At 49.3% G+C, this 18,392-nt stretch overlaps 6 protein-coding genes across 6 annotated transcripts; 5 read left to right on the top strand and 1 right to left on the bottom strand.

Moving 5' to 3' along the window:
- Positions 1-7,314: 7,314 nt before the first annotated feature.
- Positions 7,315-9,415, top strand: LY89DRAFT_779590 (uncharacterized protein; the record flags this gene model as incomplete). The annotated part of the gene is made up of 2 exons (XM_018222307.1): positions 7,315-8,657; positions 9,048-9,415. Exons 1-2 carry the CDS (start codon positions 7,367-7,369, stop codon positions 9,413-9,415), a joined length of 1,659 nt encoding a protein of 552 aa, XP_018074024.1. The 5' UTR covers positions 7,315-7,366.
- A 110-nt stretch (positions 9,416-9,525) lies between these two features.
- Positions 9,526-9,988, top strand: LY89DRAFT_779589 (uncharacterized protein; the record flags this gene model as incomplete). The annotated part of the gene is made up of 1 exon (XM_018222306.1): positions 9,526-9,988. Exon 1 carries the CDS (start codon positions 9,545-9,547, stop codon positions 9,986-9,988), a length of 444 nt encoding a protein of 147 aa, XP_018074023.1. The 5' UTR covers positions 9,526-9,544.
- Positions 9,989-10,039: 51 nt separating this feature from the next.
- Positions 10,040-10,576, top strand: LY89DRAFT_730926 (uncharacterized protein; the record flags this gene model as incomplete). The annotated part of the gene is made up of 1 exon (XM_018219528.1): positions 10,040-10,576. One exon carries the CDS (start codon positions 10,040-10,042, stop codon positions 10,574-10,576), a length of 537 nt encoding a protein of 178 aa, XP_018074022.1.
- Positions 10,577-10,906: 330 nt separating this feature from the next.
- LY89DRAFT_730925 (uncharacterized protein) lies at positions 10,907-11,506 on the top strand (the record flags this gene model as incomplete). Its single annotated transcript, XM_018219527.1, has 1 exon — positions 10,907-11,506. The coding sequence occupies one exon, from the start codon at positions 10,907-10,909 to the stop codon at positions 11,504-11,506; it is 600 nt and encodes a 199-aa protein (XP_018074021.1).
- Positions 11,507-11,860: 354 nt separating this feature from the next.
- LY89DRAFT_730923 (uncharacterized protein) lies at positions 11,861-12,472 on the top strand (the record flags this gene model as incomplete). Its single annotated transcript, XM_018219526.1, has 1 exon — positions 11,861-12,472. One exon carries the CDS (start codon positions 11,861-11,863, stop codon positions 12,470-12,472), a length of 612 nt encoding a protein of 203 aa, XP_018074020.1.
- Positions 12,473-16,823: 4,351 nt separating this feature from the next.
- LY89DRAFT_567825 (Rox3-domain-containing protein) lies at positions 16,824-17,904 on the bottom strand (the record flags this gene model as incomplete). Its single annotated transcript, XM_018208559.1, has 2 exons — positions 16,824-17,458; positions 17,580-17,904. Coding segments are annotated over 2 exons (960 nt in total), but the record flags the coding sequence as incomplete, so codon positions are not given.
- Positions 17,905-18,392: the final 488 nt, after the last annotated feature.

Raw genomic sequence — 18,392 nt, 5'->3', positions numbered from 1 at the left:
TCTCAGCTTCCGTGGTTGTTCTGTGCAAATGGTTGATTGCTCCAGGGCTTGTCAGGATTGAGGAGTGAGATACAATTTCAGATGCCCGAGGACTTGCGAAGGATATTTCGGATGACAATCCAAGCCTGCCTGATAGCAAGCTTTCGAAAGCATGCGTGGGTGATGTTGCAGTCAAAGGTAGTCCTGGCTCTGTCGGAACTGCTATGGATATCTCTAAGCTTACAGAATGATTTCCAAGTTCATTGACTGTTGTCGAGGAGGCCAAAGGAAGATTTTCTGTTTCTGGTCTCCCGAAGGCCAAGGATGAACTAGAGGCACGAACCACGCCAAACGTGATGGAAAGGTTTCCATATCTCGTGCTGGAAGGACTTAGCGTTCGAGCATGGAATACATTTGGCTGCGGGGTGGTCGCGATGGCTGAAATTTCTAGAAGAACAATTGAAGAAGGTTTTGCCTGTGCGCTGTTTGACGGGCGGGCGAGGGTCAATGAGGTCTCCGTTACAGAGCTACGCCTTTCAAGATTTGGGCCGCTGAAGGCCGGGCTGTGACTTGAGGAGGGAATCTCTGTTAAAAATTGCTCGACATGCTCGCTTTCTATGACAGCAGATGCAATCGTGGAACTTTCTAGTCGGGAAGGAGAAATCTGTGTGCCGTGTCCCATTGCGCTCTCTGGCTGAAGGATTGAGAGGCTCGATTCCGCAGTCGAAGACTGCGTATTGACGAGGTTTTCAGATGGGGATATGTGGGTGAAGGATGCTTCGAAAGGCGTTGTGATTAGGGGAGGAACTATAACTCCTATGGGTAACGTGGGAGAAATCGACCTCACAGAATTCGCTATGTCTGAAGTGGTAGATAAAGAGGATGTGAGAAGAGATCTCGACTGCTCGACTACCATACCCAAGTTTTCTGAACTAGCAGCGCTTAGAGAAATCGATCTGGATGGATGAACGATTTGGGACTGTAATTCAGAGGCAGATGCTGTCGGGGATACCAGGAGGGCTGGATAAGTCGTGGGTATGAATGATGGTCCCGAGGCAAGGGTCCTCAAATTTGGCGAGGTTTCCGTCTCTAACCGCACGACGAGTGAAGTCTCTGTCGCGAGGGATGCTGTGGATGGAGTTTGGAAGGTTGGTAACGAGACGATCGTGCGGCTCGCTATCTCGCCAGCTGGGTACAATGGAGTAGCGAAACTAGTTTCAACACCGGCCAGAGAGAAATGTGACACTGGGTAAGTGATCACACTCTCGATCACCAGTGTCGAGGCGAGTGGAGGTTCCTCGGAAAGTGTTTTAGGAATCGGTATCTCACTTTCAAAGTTGAGGAGAGTTGTGGCGGTGGTAGTCCTGGAAGTGTTCCAGTAGCGTGCGGAAACGCTTCTAGAAATAATAGGAAGTGACGGGGCCAATGATGATGATTGCGAGGTAATTGCCCCCATCGTTGGCTCAGTCGGGGGACTAACACTACCAGAAGCAGATGCTTGTGCTTCAATGGTTGCAAGCTCGGATGGAACGACTGAAGACAAGGCCGGTACAGAGATCTGGACTTGCGCAGAGCTTGTAGGCCCAGTCTCAGGTGTTGTGAGCTCTGATGATCCTGTAATCAGAGGATAGCTTTGCGTTCCGATTTGTGAAGTCAATGACAGGGTAGTTGATGCCAAAGCCTCCTGAGACTTGGACTGGTGTGCTACCTGAGTTTCCGAAGCCGCAGAGATGAAATCAGACTCAGACACTATGCTTTGAGGCTCAGTATTGGCTCTAAGACTTGATAGAATTGGTGCTGTAGAACTAGAAGTTGATTGCAAGATTGTTGGCTCGGTTTGTATAGAGGTTATCGAAGGCGGGCCAATGAACGAGATCTCTGATGGCAGGGAAAATCTCGTCGCTTCGACCTCGGAGATGAAGCTTAGTACAGAGGATAGCGATAACAGTGATAACTCGGTGGCTGAAGCAACTGTGGATGCAGTCTCGGGTACATGGGCTACTGGAACTGTTACCGATAAACTGGACATTATAGTTTCGAGACTCTGACCAGATGTTTCTGGTGAGGGGGAGCCTGGAACTGTGATTGAAAGTGGCGATTGAACCAGAGTTGTTTCTAAGACGAGTGGAACATTGACTGTGGCAATTGAAGCAGCTGCTTGAGTGGTCTCGTGAATGGAGGTTTCGACGATTGCAGGTAGTTCTGAGCTTGCAGCGATTGTTGGTAGCTCAGGCTCTGGTTTCGATATCGAAGCAGTGGCAACATTGGAAGTATTCCAGTAGCGCGTGTATTTCGATAAGGATGGTAGAGGACGTGAAATTGAGGGTAGGACTTGAGTAAAAGTGCCAGGAAGCACTTCTTGCGTTGACACGCTACTGATTGTTGACTCTAGGCTGGCAAAGTTTGCAGTCCCAATGGCGCCTGGTGTGTGTTTGTAAGAAGTAGCTGAAGTAGTCGTCAATTCGGGGATTGCTGAAGGTGGAGGTAGCAGTTGACTTGATGCAAGAGAAGTCATCAGGCTTGCTGGTTGTTGAGCTGTCGCTGTCACAAAACTGGCAATCTCGTTCGTCACAGCCGATAGTTGTATACTCGTCAGCTGAGTAGAGTTCGAGGTCTGCAGAGACGCGATTGTGACACTAGACTCAAGAGGATTGAATGAAGGTGACAAAGTAAAGCTCGAGGGAAAAGGCTGGCTTGTAGCAAGCGAGAAGGACGCCTCCAAAGTGGACGACATTTGTCCTGTTGATATCGATATTTGGGAGGAGGATCCAGTGATTGATAGAATTTGGACAGTCCCTGAGGTGGTAGATTCAAGAGAATGCGGGACTGAGGCTTCGGTGTAGCTCCAACTTTGCATTCCGCTAGACTCCGATATGCTAGAGGAAGGTACCAATGCCAAGCTCGGAAGCAATGGTTGACTTGCGACAGCAGACATGGATGTCTCCAAGGAGGATTCCTGTGCGATTGACATCGAAGGCTGAGGTGGAGCTCCACTGACCTGTGTAATCTGGGTAGCTTGCGAGAAGGTGAACTCAGGAGATGGCATTTCGAAAGAGCTCGAAAGCGGCAGGGTTTCAGTTGACTCCAAGGTAGCAAGCGCAATGCTGGAGTGTGTTGGTGTGAGAGCAAAGGCGTTTGTTTCAACGGAAACCAAAGAGACTGTTTGACTTCCGAGGCCTGCGGACACCATCGTGTGGATTGACTGTAAGGACTCTAAAGTAGGTGTAGGAAATCTGGAACTGATGGAAGCACCGAAACTTTCTATTCCAGTGGATGGAGAGGTGATAGGTGATCGACTCATTTCCAGTGAAATCAATTCCAGGCTTGAGGTAGTGGATACTATCTGAGTTGGAAGTACAACTTCGCTTAGTGAGCTTATCGCGCTTATACGAGGCAAAGAAGCGACAGAAGATACCACCGAAGGCTCTTGAGGGATTTCACTAGGTTGAGGTAGCACAAAAGTGGAGGACTCTAAGGGCGCTGAGATGGATTCGAGACTTTGCAGTGTGACAACCTCTACGGGCCGCGTAGTCGGTATCACACGAGATGGTTGGGCAAGAGATGTATTGCGATAGAAGACACCCTTGCTGAAAGAAACTGGTCCATGCTGACTCGAGACAGCTGGAACGGAAACAGTTTCGAAAGTGGTGGGCGCAGGCTCTAGAATGACTGTGGTTGCTGGGACATTCTCCGTAGTTTGGGGGAGAGCAGATGATTCCAGCTGATGAGAAGGTATTTGTGTCTGCTCCAGGCCGGTCGAGGACGATATTGGAATGGCTGTCAAGGAAAGTGCTATAGAGATCACAGAAGGAATTTGTGCTGTCTCGGTAGCTGCCATCGTTGTGCCCGCGGCACTAGTAAGTGAAGATTTTATAATGGAACCCTCCGATATTTGCGGAGAGATGTATTGTATCGGAGAGGTTCGTATCGAGGAAGAGGCCAGAGTGCTCGAAAGTGGCACAGGCATGCTCTGTGAGGTAACCGTCTCTAAAGACTCTGTGCCGATTGGAATGGTCTCACTGCTTTGAATTGGAAGCGAGACGATAGCTGTATGTGTGATTGACGTGTTGAAACGCTCCAAAGAGCTTCTCGACAATCTTTCAATGGAGACGTAAGAAGGCGCAGGGATCTCCGAGAGACTCGGAGAAGTAATCATTTCCATAGATGGGGCACTTGTGGAAATGAGAGACTGGGCTTCCGACGTTCCTGAGGGGAAGAAGGTTGTGAGAGGTTGGAGGCTCGCATTAGTTTCAGAAACAGGCATCTCGGAAACGATTAGAAAAGATGTAGAGGGAGTTTCTTGAGACGATTGTTGAGAGGATTCGGATGCAAGACTGGAGAGGTACGTCTCTGACTGTTCGGAGGCGGTAAGGACAGCAACTTCTGATGGCAAGGAGGAGGCTTGATGTTGTGAAATTGAGCCATACACGGAGGTGGAGACGTTACTAATAGCCAGAGAAAGCGTTGTCTCCGTGGGCTGGCCAATGATGGTCGTGAAAGATAGCGTGTAAGTTGCTGAAGGTTCTTGAAGTGTTATCACCGATGATTGAGTTGATAATAGTGAGAGCTGCATTGATGACTCGGTTGGCACAGGTGATGAGAATCGTGTGGACTCCAAAGTCATGAACGATTCTGAGACGATCGTTTCTGAGACAATCGTCTGAGTTTCTACGACAGTAATCGATGTAGGTATGAGGAGGCTACTTGTCAGTGGCATTGAAGATAGGATTGAGGATAGGATTGAAGATTCTCCAAGAGGGGATTCACTAAGTGTGAACAAGCTCAAAAGAGATAGCTGTGGGCTCGCTTCGATGCTTGATGTCACGGCCACTGTTGTCTGTTCTGCTATGGATGGAACGAGAACTGTCGAAAAGATAGAGGTCATGGACTCGGAGGTTTGGGTTGCCACTGAGAAGGTAGGAGTAGGTGTAGAGACGATAGAAGACTCTGACATTTGTGAAGTGACGCCACCAAGAACCGAGGAGAGGCTTGGAGATAGGAAGATAGAGGATGCTAGACTCCGCGTTTCGATCATAATCGGTATTGGCAGCGTGAATTCGAGGGAAGATTCAACTGTAGTGGACTGTGAAGCCAGCGAAGGGACTGCAGTTGTCGAGATGAGGAGAGTCGGGATAGCAGAGTCTGTCGAATATTCGGGAGTAATTGACTCCAGATTGTTTGTCGAGACAAGAAGAGTAGACAGAACAAGGCTTGTAAAGGATTCTAAAGTAGTTGACTCAATGGTCTTTGTCGCGCTCGGGCCGAGTGACTGCAAGCTCTCTGTCATCAATGGGGCCATAGTACTCATGGAGGACTTAGCTGTGGGAGATTCCGAAACTACCAATACGTTCGATGCTGTCGAGATTGCTTGACTTAGAGTACCAAAGGGGATGGAAAACTCTGTCTCGGAGGATTGCGAGCTCAGATTGATAGTGATTAGAACCTCGCTACTGGTGAAGAGAGACTTTGGCAGCGGCTCAGGTATTATCGATGCGGAGCTGATGATAATGTTCGAGGTTGAGAGAAGGACGCTTGGGCCAGCGAGGTTCAAGGAGTGCGAAGTTGGTGATTGGAGGGCCAAGCTCAGGACAGAGCTCAAGGGCGCCATTCCTACTGTTGAAAGAGCTACCGAGGAGTGAACGGAGGAAAGTTCTAAGGCTATGGAAGGACCCGTGAGAGGAATCCTTTCGGTGCTTAAGGCTAGACTCGTGGGCAATAGTTGAGATGTCGGAGAAGTGCCATAACTGGTCGCTACCATCGTACTCGGCTCAATGGGTGATGGAATCAACTGTGTTGACATTGCTTCGGAACTTGGAGCGAGACTCGTAGTCCGTGATAGAGGTGGTATAGAAATGCCGAGGCTGGTATCTAGCATGCTGCTTGACACGAGAGATGAAGGTAGTAGCTCTGTGACAATTGTGGGTAGAGTCTCACTAAATTGGTATGCGCTACTTCGAGATGCGAGTATGTTTTCAGATTGCTCCGTGGTAAATATCGACGACGAAAAGATCGATGCTGATAGCACTGTAGTACCGACAGGAGCAGACAAAGCGTTAGCATTCGAAGTGCTTGCATAGCTCAGCGAATATATCGATGTTGTGGTCGGCATCGACAGGGCTTCTGACGTTTGAATGGATGTTAGGACGTTCATGGTCGGAGAGGTGACAGATGAAGTCGCTGGAAGTTGCGAAGCTTGTTGGGACAAGGTAGGAATGACAGTGCTCTCGATGGACAAAGTTGAGAAAAGAGCTGATGAGGATAGTATAGTTTGTGTGGGAATGTTCGTCGTCGAGAGGTTTGCGACAGATGATATTGGAATCTGTTGTGAAGGTTGTTGAGATGAGGTAGAAGTGGGAGCGCTCTCGATTGGTATTATTGAGGCGAGAGTTGATATTGTCGACGGTATATTGAGTGTCGGAATGTCAATGGTTGAAGGATTCGTGACGATGGATGAAATAGGTGGAGGTTCTGGTGATGAAGTCGGTAGAGGAACACTCTCGATGGGAATAATTGAGGCGACAGATGATAGTGTCGGTGCTTTCGTTGTGGTATTCGTGTATCTTCGTGGTGTGATGCTGAGTTGGTGGCTGTTGACGTTTGTCGTCATGAAGGGGAATGGAGTTTGTATTGTGGCAGAGATGGGCGGTACTGGCGTTTCTATGTTGGTAGCACTGTGTATTTTCCCGATACTGCTTCGCTGTTGTGTAGCAAGTATCTCTGTCGTTGTAGATCCCATATTACTCTCCACCCCACCCGTTTTTGTTCCAGAACTGCCAGGTGGCAATGCAGACAAAGCCACTCCTGAAGTTCCACTCTCCACCAATGTTATCATAGCCAGAGTGGCCGGAATTGTCGTAGTTACTGTCGAAGTCTTAGAGAATGGTCCAGAAGGCGTGATAGGGTGAATCCAGAAGTTGCAGGCAAAGTCGATTGAGAATTCGGGGACGATCCAAAGTGGGCAGTACCAGACAGAACCATTTGACTCATAGGAAAAGACATTGAGAAATATTTAGACTTACTTGTGACAGAGGACAATTCCACCATGCTCGACGAGCTTTCGCTGAAGGCTGACGATACCAATTGAGTGCTTGAGATCACCGAGGTTGAGAGGGCGACAGATGTAGCATTTGCCGATTCGGATGATGAGAGCTGGATTGATAGGACAGTCGTAGAAGCAGGAGCAGTCGAAGAGGCGACAGTTTGTGGGACGCTTGCGATAACACTGACGGAAGATTCCAGAGACGAAACGATTGTAAGGACCAAGCTGCTGGATGCCGGAGTAGTCGAAGAGACCATAACAGAGCTGACTTCTGAGGACAGAACCGTGGAAGACAACTCGGAGATAGTCTCTGTAGCTGACAAGAAGCTGGACACACTTGAAGACACCATGCTTTCTGTGATAGAAGCGGATGGAATCAAGCTGGAGCTGACCATGCTGCTGGACACAAGGGTCGTGGTGGATGCCAGAGTGCTCTCGATCGATGATTCCACAGATGAAACCACCGAGGATTGCACAGATGAGAGGCTGACAGTCACAGTAGGTACAAGGCTTGTGAGAGCAGACGAGAGCATGGAAGACTCGATCGATGAGGCGGACAAGAGCATAGAAGCTGTTGAAGATGCCAACGAAGGAATGCTGAGTTGCGAAGACAAGACCGATGTCGAAGATACCAGTGATAGCGAAGATACCAAAGAGCTGGATTCGAGCATGGACGAAGTCTCGAGTGCAGATGTGCTGAGGCTCGAGATCTCTGATACCTGGGATGACACAGATGACACGACTGAGGAAATCAGGCTGCTGACAGTTGCCACAGTCGAAGATTCGACCGTGGAGCTGATGAGCGATGAAACTGATTCGGCAACAGAAGATGACACCAATGAGGAGGAAATCAGAGAAGTAGAGGCTGGCACAGACACGCTAGACTCAGTGACCAAGGAGGAAATGCTGGAGGACTCGACCATAGACGATGATACCATAGAAGTGGTAGGGAACACGCTGGAAGACTCGAATGGAGTAGACGAAACCAAGGAAGCTGTTGTCTGGACGCTCGTAGACTCGACAGAGGACACAAGTACAGATGTAGATTCGATCATCGTGCTGCTCAGGACTGAGGATGATATCAGAGACGAGACCGATGATAGAGAAACAAGCGATGAGACGCTTGATGACTCGACCAGGGATGTCTGGCTGGTAGAAACCACAGTTGATGTAGCAAGGAGCGACGATGATGGAAGAACACTTGATGACTCGATTGTCGAGGAAACGATAGTCTCGCTTGGCGACACAGTCTGGCTGGAAACCAAAGTCGAGGTGGCAGGTACGGACGAGGATTCGACCATAGTGCTGCTGAGAACCGACGTAGATTCCAGGACAGAGGTGCTTGGTGCGACTGTCGACGAGATAACAGACGAGCTTTCCACAAGAGACGAGACTAAGCTGACAACGCTGGTTGGGATCAGGACTGACGACATTGGTGAGACGCTTGAGACAACGCTGCTGCTTTCGACCATTGTAGACGAAACCATAACTGAGGAGCTTGGCACAATTGTGGATGAGACAACTGATGAAGATTCCAAAGTCTGGGATTCCGATACAGAGACGATTGTCGAAGACACGAGGACACTTGAGACGGAACTGCTCTCGATAGCCGTGGACGAGATCGCAGATGACGAGCTTGGTACGCTTGTGGATAAGACAAGTGACGAAGACTCCAAAGTCTGAGATACCGAGACGGAAACCGATGGGAGGACAGTCTGGCTGGATGCAAGTGTAGACGAGAGCAGAGTAGAGTTCGCCAGGTAGATCGTTGAAAGAACGCTGCTGATCTGAGAAGGTGCCAATGTACCCACGCTGCTTGGAGCATACGTAGATGATTGAACCAATTCAGTGCTTGAAGCCAGGAGTGATGAGACTGTCTGGCTTGAAACGAGCGATGACGAACTTTCAATGATTGTAACTGATGAAAGGAGCGATGTCGATACCAATGAAGAGCTTGGCAAGATGGTCTGATTTGGAACGCTGCTGGATAGTAGCGAGGAAGTTTCAACCATCGAGGAGCTAATCTCAGTGCTGGAAACCAAGGAGCTGATCTCGCTTTCGATCGATGATACCAAAGAGGAGCTGATCACAGTGCTGGATGCCAGTACCGATACGGAGACGGTCTCGGAAACAGCAGAAGACGAAACCATCATGGATGATGAGATAATCTCTGTGCTTGAGAGTGACGAAGTCTCGATAACCGACGAGCTGACAACAGAGCTTGAAACCAGGATCGAAGAAGACACCGGAGTGCTTTCAACAATGCTGACTGAGGCTGTGAGCGAGGAGCTGATCTCCGAGGATACCATTGAGGACGAAAGCATGACAGTCGAGCTGGCAAGGCTGCTCGAAACGATCGTGGAAGACACTGGCACTGAGCTGGACTCGAGAGTCTGACTGACCGATACGGTCAATGAAGACAGCAGGAAATTCTCGCTTGCGAGGGAGCTTGATGGCAGTACAGTGCTTGACACGACAGACGAGGAAACCAAGGAGCTGATCTCTGTGCTGGATACCATAGACGACATGACAGAAGTTGCAATCGAGGATGATTCGACCAATGAAATACTCTCAGTGACGGTTACTGATGAGGCAATCGATGAGGGCACGATACTGGTAGAAACGGCCAAGGAAGTACTTTCTGCGAATGTCGATGATGGCATAACTGACGATGATACCAAGCTGGTGCTGACAACAACGGAGGATGACGGAACAAGTGATGTCTCTGAGATGATCGAGGAAACCGAAGTTTCTGAAACCATTGAAGATACAGAAGACACAATGCTGCTTGCAATGATCGATGAGGACTCGATCATTGAAGTCTCCGAGATTGTAGATACCAGGGATGATACCACGCTGCTGCTTGGGACAACTGATGTCGACAAAAGTGATGAGGTCTCCACAACGCTGGTTGAGGCAATGGAAGACATCTGGCTTTCCACGCTGGTGCTTGGAAGGACAGATGTTTGAACACTTGAGCTGACACTGGACGAAATCAATGACGATGTCTGAGATTCTACCATGCTGCTGGAAACGAGTGAGGAAATAACAGACGATGATGATTCGATAACACTGCTTGAAACAAGAGCCGTGGTTGAGGCCACAGTCGTGCTGCTTACAATGCTCTCGGTCATGATGCTGCTTGACGAAATTCCTGATGACAGGCTTTCTGAAACAGAGGCCGATATCGAGCTGACCAGGCTGCTTTCCACAACCGAGGTTGAAACAACGCTCGATGATGGAAGTACAGTGACGGATGGTACAGACGATGATGAGACGGCGGAGCTGAATACAGAAGATGTCTCGCTTACGAGGCTGGTAGATGGTAGGATGGACGAAATCACACTGCTAGATACAACAGACGATGACAGAACCACAGATGATGTCTCTGATAGAACTGGCACGGTGCTGGAGATCAGAGACGTGGAGAGTGTCTCTGATGAAACAGATGATACGCTTGAAACCATTGTAGATGACAGCATAACTGATGAAGCCAAGGTGCTGCTTTCCAGAGAAACTGTCGAGGAGACAGAGACCAATGAAGAAACAGAGGATTGACTTGGCACCACAGTTGATGAGGCCACAGACGAGGATTCCATGATCGACGAGGATACAGTCTCGAATGGAGTAGCCGTGAGGCTTGAAACCACAGAAGATAGTACACTTGAAGATTCCATGACAGACGAGGACAGGGTCTCGGATGAAACAACTGACGATGATACCAGAGACGAGATGCTGCTGCTTGCGACCACGCTCGTTGCTGAGACGAACTCAGACTGAGTAGCGGAAGATGAGACAACAGAAACTTGGCTTGATAGAACGCTTGAGACAGTTGATACCAGAGAAGATGATTCCAAGACAGAAGTTGATACAACGGTTGTGGACGGCATGGTCGACGATTGCAAGACAGACGATGATACAACGCTTGTAGATAGAAGTGAGGATGACTCGAGAGTTGAGCTGGAGAGCACAACACTTGAGGATACCGAGGATGATTCTAGTACAGTTGTTGAGATGATGCTGACCGTTGGAGCAGTCGATGAAACCAGGAGAGACGACGAAAGCATGACACTTGTAATTGGAACAGAGCTTGACTCGAGAGTTGAGCTGGAAAGAACAACGCTTGAGGAAACTGAGGACGATTCCAGAACAGATGCGGACACAACGCTTGTGGATGGAAGTACGGTAGACTCGAGAGTTGAGCTCGAAAGCACAACACTGGAGGAAACCGATGACGATTCCAAAACAGATGTTGATGGCAGAATGCTGACGCTTGGCACAGTCGATGAAAGCAGAACAGATGAAGACAAAGCACTTGTTGATGGAAGTAGGGTAGACTCGAGAGTTGAGCTTGAGAGCAGAACGCTTGTGGATGGCGGAGTCGATGATTCCAGGATGGACGTCGATACGATGGTAGCGGTTGGCATAGTCGATGACATCAGAACAGAGCTTGACACAATGCTTGACACCAAAGACGTTGATTCGTAAGCGGAGCTTGAAACCAATGTCGATGATACAAGAATGGAGGATGACAAGATCTGGCTGGTGAATGGCACAGTCGAGGATTCTAGGGCGGATTTCGATGGTAGAACACTTGGCATACTCGAGGATTCGATTGTCGACGAAGACAGTAGAACACTTGTTAGCACTGTCGATGATTCGGTAGCTGAGCTGCTGACAGAAACCACATTTGAGGACATCAAAGTCGAAGATACCAAAAGGCTGGATGTTTCTGATACCAAGGAGCTGACACTTGACGAAACCACAACAGACGAGCTCGGGATTGCTTTCGAGGATGTTTGAGATGATACGAAAGATGTAGCCAACGAGGAGCTTGGCAGAATGCTGGAAACGAAGCTGGACATTGAGACCATGGAGGAGACCACGGACGATGTTGCAACCTCACTGCTAACAGACGAAACAGAAGACACAAAGCTTGATGGCATGATCGAAGTAACAACTGAAGAAACAACCGAGGAGCTCGGGAGAGAGCTGGTCAGTGATTCGATAGATGATACAGACGAAATTGGTGCAGTGGAACTGAAAGACGACATCGATGAGAAGATGCTTGAGACCAAGGTGCTTGATGGCACCGTCTGGCTTGAAACAAGGCTTGAGCTGACCATGGACGTTGATTCAAGGCTGGAGCTTGATACAAGACTGGAGCTGGGCACAAGAGTGGAGCTGACGAACGAGCTGGATTCCACAGATGAGCTTGAGACCAGTGAGCTTGATACAATGCTGGAACTTGAGACCATAGAGCTAGAGACCATGCTTGAGCTTGATTCAACGCTGGAGCTGACCAAGGAGCTTGATGGCATTGTGCTGGTAGCGAACGAGCTGGAAACCAACGAAGTGAATACCATGCTGGAGCTAGACACAAGGCTAGAGCTGACAAGGGAGCTTGATTCAACGCTGGAACTTGAGACGATGCTAGAAACCAAGAAGCTATAGACCATGCTTGAGCTTGAGACAAGGCTGGAGCTGATCAAGGAGCTTGATGGTACTGTGCTTGTGGCGAATGAGCTTGAAACCATGGAGCTGGAGAACACAGAGCTTGATACCAGGCTGGAGATCGAAACAAGGCTTGAGAGCGAACTTGATTCAATGCTAGAGCTGGACACAATGCTTGAGCTAACCAGTGAGCTAGATGGCATCGTACTTGTAAGGAACGAGCTTGACACCAAAGATCTGGAAACCATGCTTGAGCTGAAGACGGCAGAGCTGGATACCATGCTGGAGCTGGGAACAACGGTAGAGCTGACCAAAGAGCTTGATTCCACGCTGGAAGTTGAGACCAGGCTGGAGGATGGCACGATGGAAGAGCTGACCATTGAACTTGATTCCACGCTTGAGCTGACAACAGAGCTGATCTGGCTTGACACGCTTGAGACCATAGAGCTTGATGCAACCGAAGACACGAAAGAGCTTGAGACCGGTACAGATGTGGTCATAATCGAAGACGACATCATCATGGACGAACTTGGGAACGAAGATGATGAGTAAGAGGACAACGACGATGATGAGGCACATTCCCAAAGAGTCATTTGGAAACCAGTGGCAGACGACATTGGCGGGATGCTTGGCATTGCCTTTGTCGGAGCCAGGGTGGTAAACATCTGAGTGACTGAGGGGTATACCGTCGGAGGCGCAACCGAAGAAATCTGTGGGACGCTTGATGCGATAGGCAGAAGTACGCTCGAACTGTAGAAAGTGCTGGATGCCATGTAAGATGATGTAGCATTGATCTTACATGCCATGATTTCTTGTTCGTACTCGTAGACCATATCAAACTCTTGTACCGAGTATCCTGCAGGCGTAGGAATGTTCGTGTTGAAGATGACGAGGACATCACCCATTCCTGAGTCGGGGAAGGCAAAGATAGCTTGATTGTTGGGAGTGTCAAAGTACTTCGTGCTTGTCCACATCAAGATGTTATTCGGATACGAGAACTTCTGCATAAGGTTGGAAGTGTTGTATGGACCGAAAGTGAAATCCATGGAGCCGGCACTGATCTGTGGGTATGACGCCTGAGCATATAGAAGATCACCGTTCGAATCGGGGACCGTCATTTTACCGTCATCGTTGGCAGTGAACAGAGGCGCAATACCACAGTCATCAGTGACTCCAACAGTGTCGTCCGGATTGAGTATCAAGTAAACTGGAGCAGTAGAGCCATCTCTCTTGACGGTGCTTTGATGCCTGCTGGCGGGGAGAGTGACGTTCTGGAACTTGGCATAGAACCGCACCATTTGGCTGGTTTGAGGCAGGCTTGAACTGATCACGAACGGGATATTGGTCAAACTGGCGGCGATAGTGGTTTGCGGAGTAACCGATGGAGGGCCAACTGAAACGGAGGTGATGGCGACAGTGGCAGAAGCCCCAACGGCTGAGGCCTGCGCACTTACACTCAGGATTGTTGATACACTCGGGGCGGGTTCAGACGGCGAAATGGATGGTAAGAATCCAGTGCTGACTGAAGTAGGTGGTCCGGTTTGGGATGGTGCCACAGAGGACACTCCAATTTCGGTGGAGGCCTGTGTTGTAGAGGCGAAGCTCGAAGGTACCAAGAGGGACGAGACCTCGGTAACCGACGAAAAGAGGGTTGCTTCGGTGGCGAGGGAGGAAGAGACCTGAATTGTCAGTGACGGCACATTGGATGAGGCTGTCAGGGTTCCCATAAAGCTGGAGCTTAGGAACAGTGACGCCGATGCACTGCTGATAAAGGCCGTTTCAGATGAGGAGGCCAAGGCACTCGTGATGTTGACGACCACGCTTGGTGAAGCCGTGGAAGTCAACAACGCCGAAGACGAGGCGGGCAGAGAAGACTGGGTTACAGCGGAAGAAACTAAAATTGCGGTCAGCATCATGTCTATAGTAGACATGTTAGACGTCAAATGAGTCAAGCTTGAGCTCTCAGAACTACCGGCAGTCGACACTATCGAATCTGCTGGTTGAGAGTCAAGAAAGGTCATGGTTTGTCTGGTACTGGTCCACGTTGATGTCCTGGAGGGTCGAGTTGCCGTATCTGTCGATGATTTGAAGTCCTGGATCTCGATAGTTGGCGATGTAGCCGAAAGCACTGAAAGGGTGCTGGGTTGCTGGGGAGTACTGGGGGTGGTGAAGGGGTTTGTGGACAACGCACCCAAACTGATCTCTAGAGCATTGGTCGAACGTGAGACAAGTTCGTCGACAGTACTAGTCTCTATAATGCGTGATGACCTTGTTTGTGAGAGACTGTCGCTAGTCGAGGGAGTAGGCAGTATGATACTTCCTTCAAAGGAGCTAAGAGTCCCAATGCTTGGAGCAGTTGATGGATGAAGGGACAAGTTGCTAGAAGCTAGAGAAGGAGGATTCGAGTAGCTGATTGGCGAACTGTTTTGATGCAGTGACGACAATAAACTGAGCGAGGTTGTCATAGATGCCACATCACTGTTACTCGAACTTGGAAGTGTCGAGACGAGGATTAGTGATGAGATTGTAGCACCGCTGGCCGTTGACTGGCTACTCGAAAAACTAGACAACACACTGCTTTGTAGAGGTGATGATAGTAAGCTGGACGAGGCAGAAACCGTAGAGAGATCAGGAGATGCAGAGCTCGGTACTAATGATACCGAGATCGACAAGAAAGGAGTTTCGGTGACTTCAAGAGTTGAAATCAATGAAGATATGCTGCTGGAAGGCTGAGTACTTTGCGAAATGAAGCTGGATATGTCGTAAGGTGTTCTAGACACTATGTTGCTGCTGGATACTGGAGACGTTATGTATGGAGCGGTAAAGCTTATTTCACTTGTTGTGGAGACCGAAGTTTCCACTATGGATGTGAATGACAGGTGAGACGAGGTCGAGGATGTCGTTGGTGACACGGTCGAACTCGTGGGTCCGCAATCCCAGAACTCTGCCGCAGTGGCAGTATCGCCACCGGACAGAGTGAAGGTCGAGTATTGAGGATCGCCATTTACGAGAAGTCTGCAAGGTTCAGCGCCATTCATTCAAGAGGACTCTACTTACACATTTCCTAACAGGAAGACGAGGGACTGGAAGCGATGGGGCGATCGAAAGATCATGGTGTCCTGATAGGACGTTGGGGAGCGGAGAAGACACCAGCCACAGTTGGCGAGGCCTTCGCAGGCTGCGGTTGTGCAGAAAGGAGAGTGAGCCGGAGTGGGGGGTTCAAGGTTGATTCTTGCGTTGGATGTGATAGCAGTTTGCGGTATGACCAAAAATCGAACAAAACGGGGGGATCATGAGTAGATAAAAGATTTTTGAACACAGGGAGAATAAACCTTGGGCGCAGGGCGCGTCCACGTCGAGGAATTGGAAGCCTCCCTGCGCGCTCGCTTGAGTTAAGTGATGTGAGACATTTCAAGATCGCGAACATTCATATCAGAATGGGCACGGGAGAAGACATAAGTGGCGAGAACATAATATTATTATAGCGCTAAGCTGAGAGTTTTCTGTTCCAGTCAACTACTTTGAAATTGAGCGAGTATACATCGCAGAAGAAACCCATCAATTGTTCTTACAGCCAGTATCGTGATTTCAGCAAAGGGAGAATGATATCGGAGTGGCTCTAAGAAGCGAGACAAACATCCCGAATCGTCTCAAGTGAGGCTCAAGATTCAAAGGAAGACCCCCTTCGCCAGATAATGGCATGAGTATACGAAGGGAGAATGGAACAGAGAATTCAATCTGGAATCTAGACGTGCAGCTTGACGCGTCGAATGTCAACAAAGAGACTTATAAGTCCTTGCCACCTCATTTTGCTCTGCTTGTGAGAATGCTGGTTGAAGGCTGGATGATCTAAGGCTTCTGGAAAGGACCCACTCAGGATAGAATGGAAACATGCATTTAATTCACAGGAGATAAGAAGATGGTTCAATGGTTCATTGTCATTATGCAGTTGCAGTTCGTGATACTCCTATCAAGCCTCCAACGCCCGCTAAACACCATCGAGGGGTATCCTCGGAGGCCACTAAAAGTGTGCCATCATATAAAATCACTACGCAAGAACTTTTCATGGTTCATGAGAATCAAAGCCTTAAGCCTCGAGTCCTTCTGTTGGGGAGTTCGGGTCTTACTGCTCGTGATAAACAGGCCACAAACAACCGAGTATAAGTGCACCGTGTGCTTTTGGTATGCATGCAAAACTCAACACGACGCCAAGATCTGCTGCTTAGACTCAAGCTCCAACCATTCCAGGACCACCATAATTGTTGTGGCGGATGGCTGCTCCTTGATAGCTGTGGGCTGGAGTATTCTTTTCTGCGTCAGCAATGAGATATTTTTCGCATAGCAAAGTACAAACCTTCTTGGGTCGCTTTCTGCTAGCTCCCCTATCATCGCCATCGCCAGTAGAATATCCAACATCCTGAACATCATCATCGACATATCCCTCACCATAACCCTCGAAGCTGGAGTCTTGGTATGTACGCTTCTTCGTAGCACGCTTGGGGCGGGAGATCTCGGACTTTGCTGTGCGAAGAACACCTCCTGCTTGCGGTTGTGCCATCCTAGCAGCATTCTGAACGGCTTTTGCGGGCTCTGGAGCAGGCGTGGCTGCCAATTCCCCAAGCACCGAGGAGTCCCACATGGCCTTTGGTATTGAACCTCGGGACATTGTGAAAGCCTTGCTGAGTACATTGTCATCAAGCCCCAGACCCTTCTCGATATCTTTGCCTTGCGCATGTTGTGCATCCCATTCCTCGCCTGGTGTAATCATCATCATGAATAACGATTCCGGTGCATCAAACTCTCTCTTCTTTGAATCAAAGGCGCCGCTCACACCGTGATCCTTGATATGATTCTTGTAGGTCTTTCGAAGTTTGACTCCCTTTGACTGACCATCCGGACCTGTTCGCGCGACGGACTTTGCGAGATCGTTGAGACCATACATCGAGAACAAGTCGTCACTAAGTGCAGGTAGACGTGTGTGGTGTTCTGCGCAACATATCCATGTTAACCAAGTTCTGCAAAGGGCGTTGCAAGGGGCTTGAGTTAAGCAGGGCCCCGAATACAATACCAGGGACTTGCAGATCTAGAGTAAAGAAGGGAGTCTTACGATTCTTGCAGAGGAGATATTTCTTGCCAACATCCAAATGAAGGTCATCGATACTCAATCTGCTAATCTCGACATGTGCTTTCTTATGCTCTTGATCCCCATTGTCTTCAATGTCACGCTTGCGCTTGTTATGGGACTCGTTCAGGAGAGCGACATCGGCAATGAGCTCTGGGGCGAATGCCTCGGAATACGACTTGCTACCGTTGATGCTGTGTGCTGGCGTAGGAAGGGAATTCGTGGGTCTAGGTGATGTGCCAGGTTTCGAAGGAAGTTCGTGTGCGGGATGAGCTTGGGAAGGGCTCTGAGGTGTTCGTGGTTGCGTAGAAGACATGTTGATCGGTATTCGGGTCTCTCGAAATCTTGGAAAGGGTGGAAACAAAGGGTGTTCGGGTTCGTGGTGGAGTGTCAAAGGTGAGCGGACAAGAGATTGCGAAGGTCTGCCAAATGCGCCAGAAGCCGCCTCGAGCGACCGAGGAGAAAGGAATATGTACTGGAAGTCGAATCGTGTTCGTAGCTCGAGGTAGAATGTGCTCTCGATAGATTCGCTCGACTTGTAGATGGGCGTAGGTTGGGAAGGTAGATAATGGGGAGGTCGGTCGCAATCTGCGCGAGAGGCCCCTCGACAGCGCTGCGACTACGTCGAATATGCGTTCATTCAATATCCTTTCTCGATACCCGCGACTCGATGTGTTCCTAGGCCTGTGTGAGGGTGGTTCGTTACGTCGTAGGTGGTGGTTGAAGAGATGAAGATCAACAACCTGGAACTTCGGAGCGTGCAAGATGAGCCCAGAACACACGCTAGCTTGAGATCAC

This window comes from Mollisia scopiformis (genome assembly GCF_001500285.1).
Source record: "Mollisia scopiformis unplaced genomic scaffold LY89scaffold_7, whole genome shotgun sequence".
NCBI lineage: Eukaryota > Fungi > Ascomycota > Leotiomycetes > Helotiales > Mollisiaceae > Mollisia > Mollisia scopiformis.
Note: the sequence above shows the minus strand (reverse complement) of the source record. Positions and strands in the feature narration are given on the sequence as shown.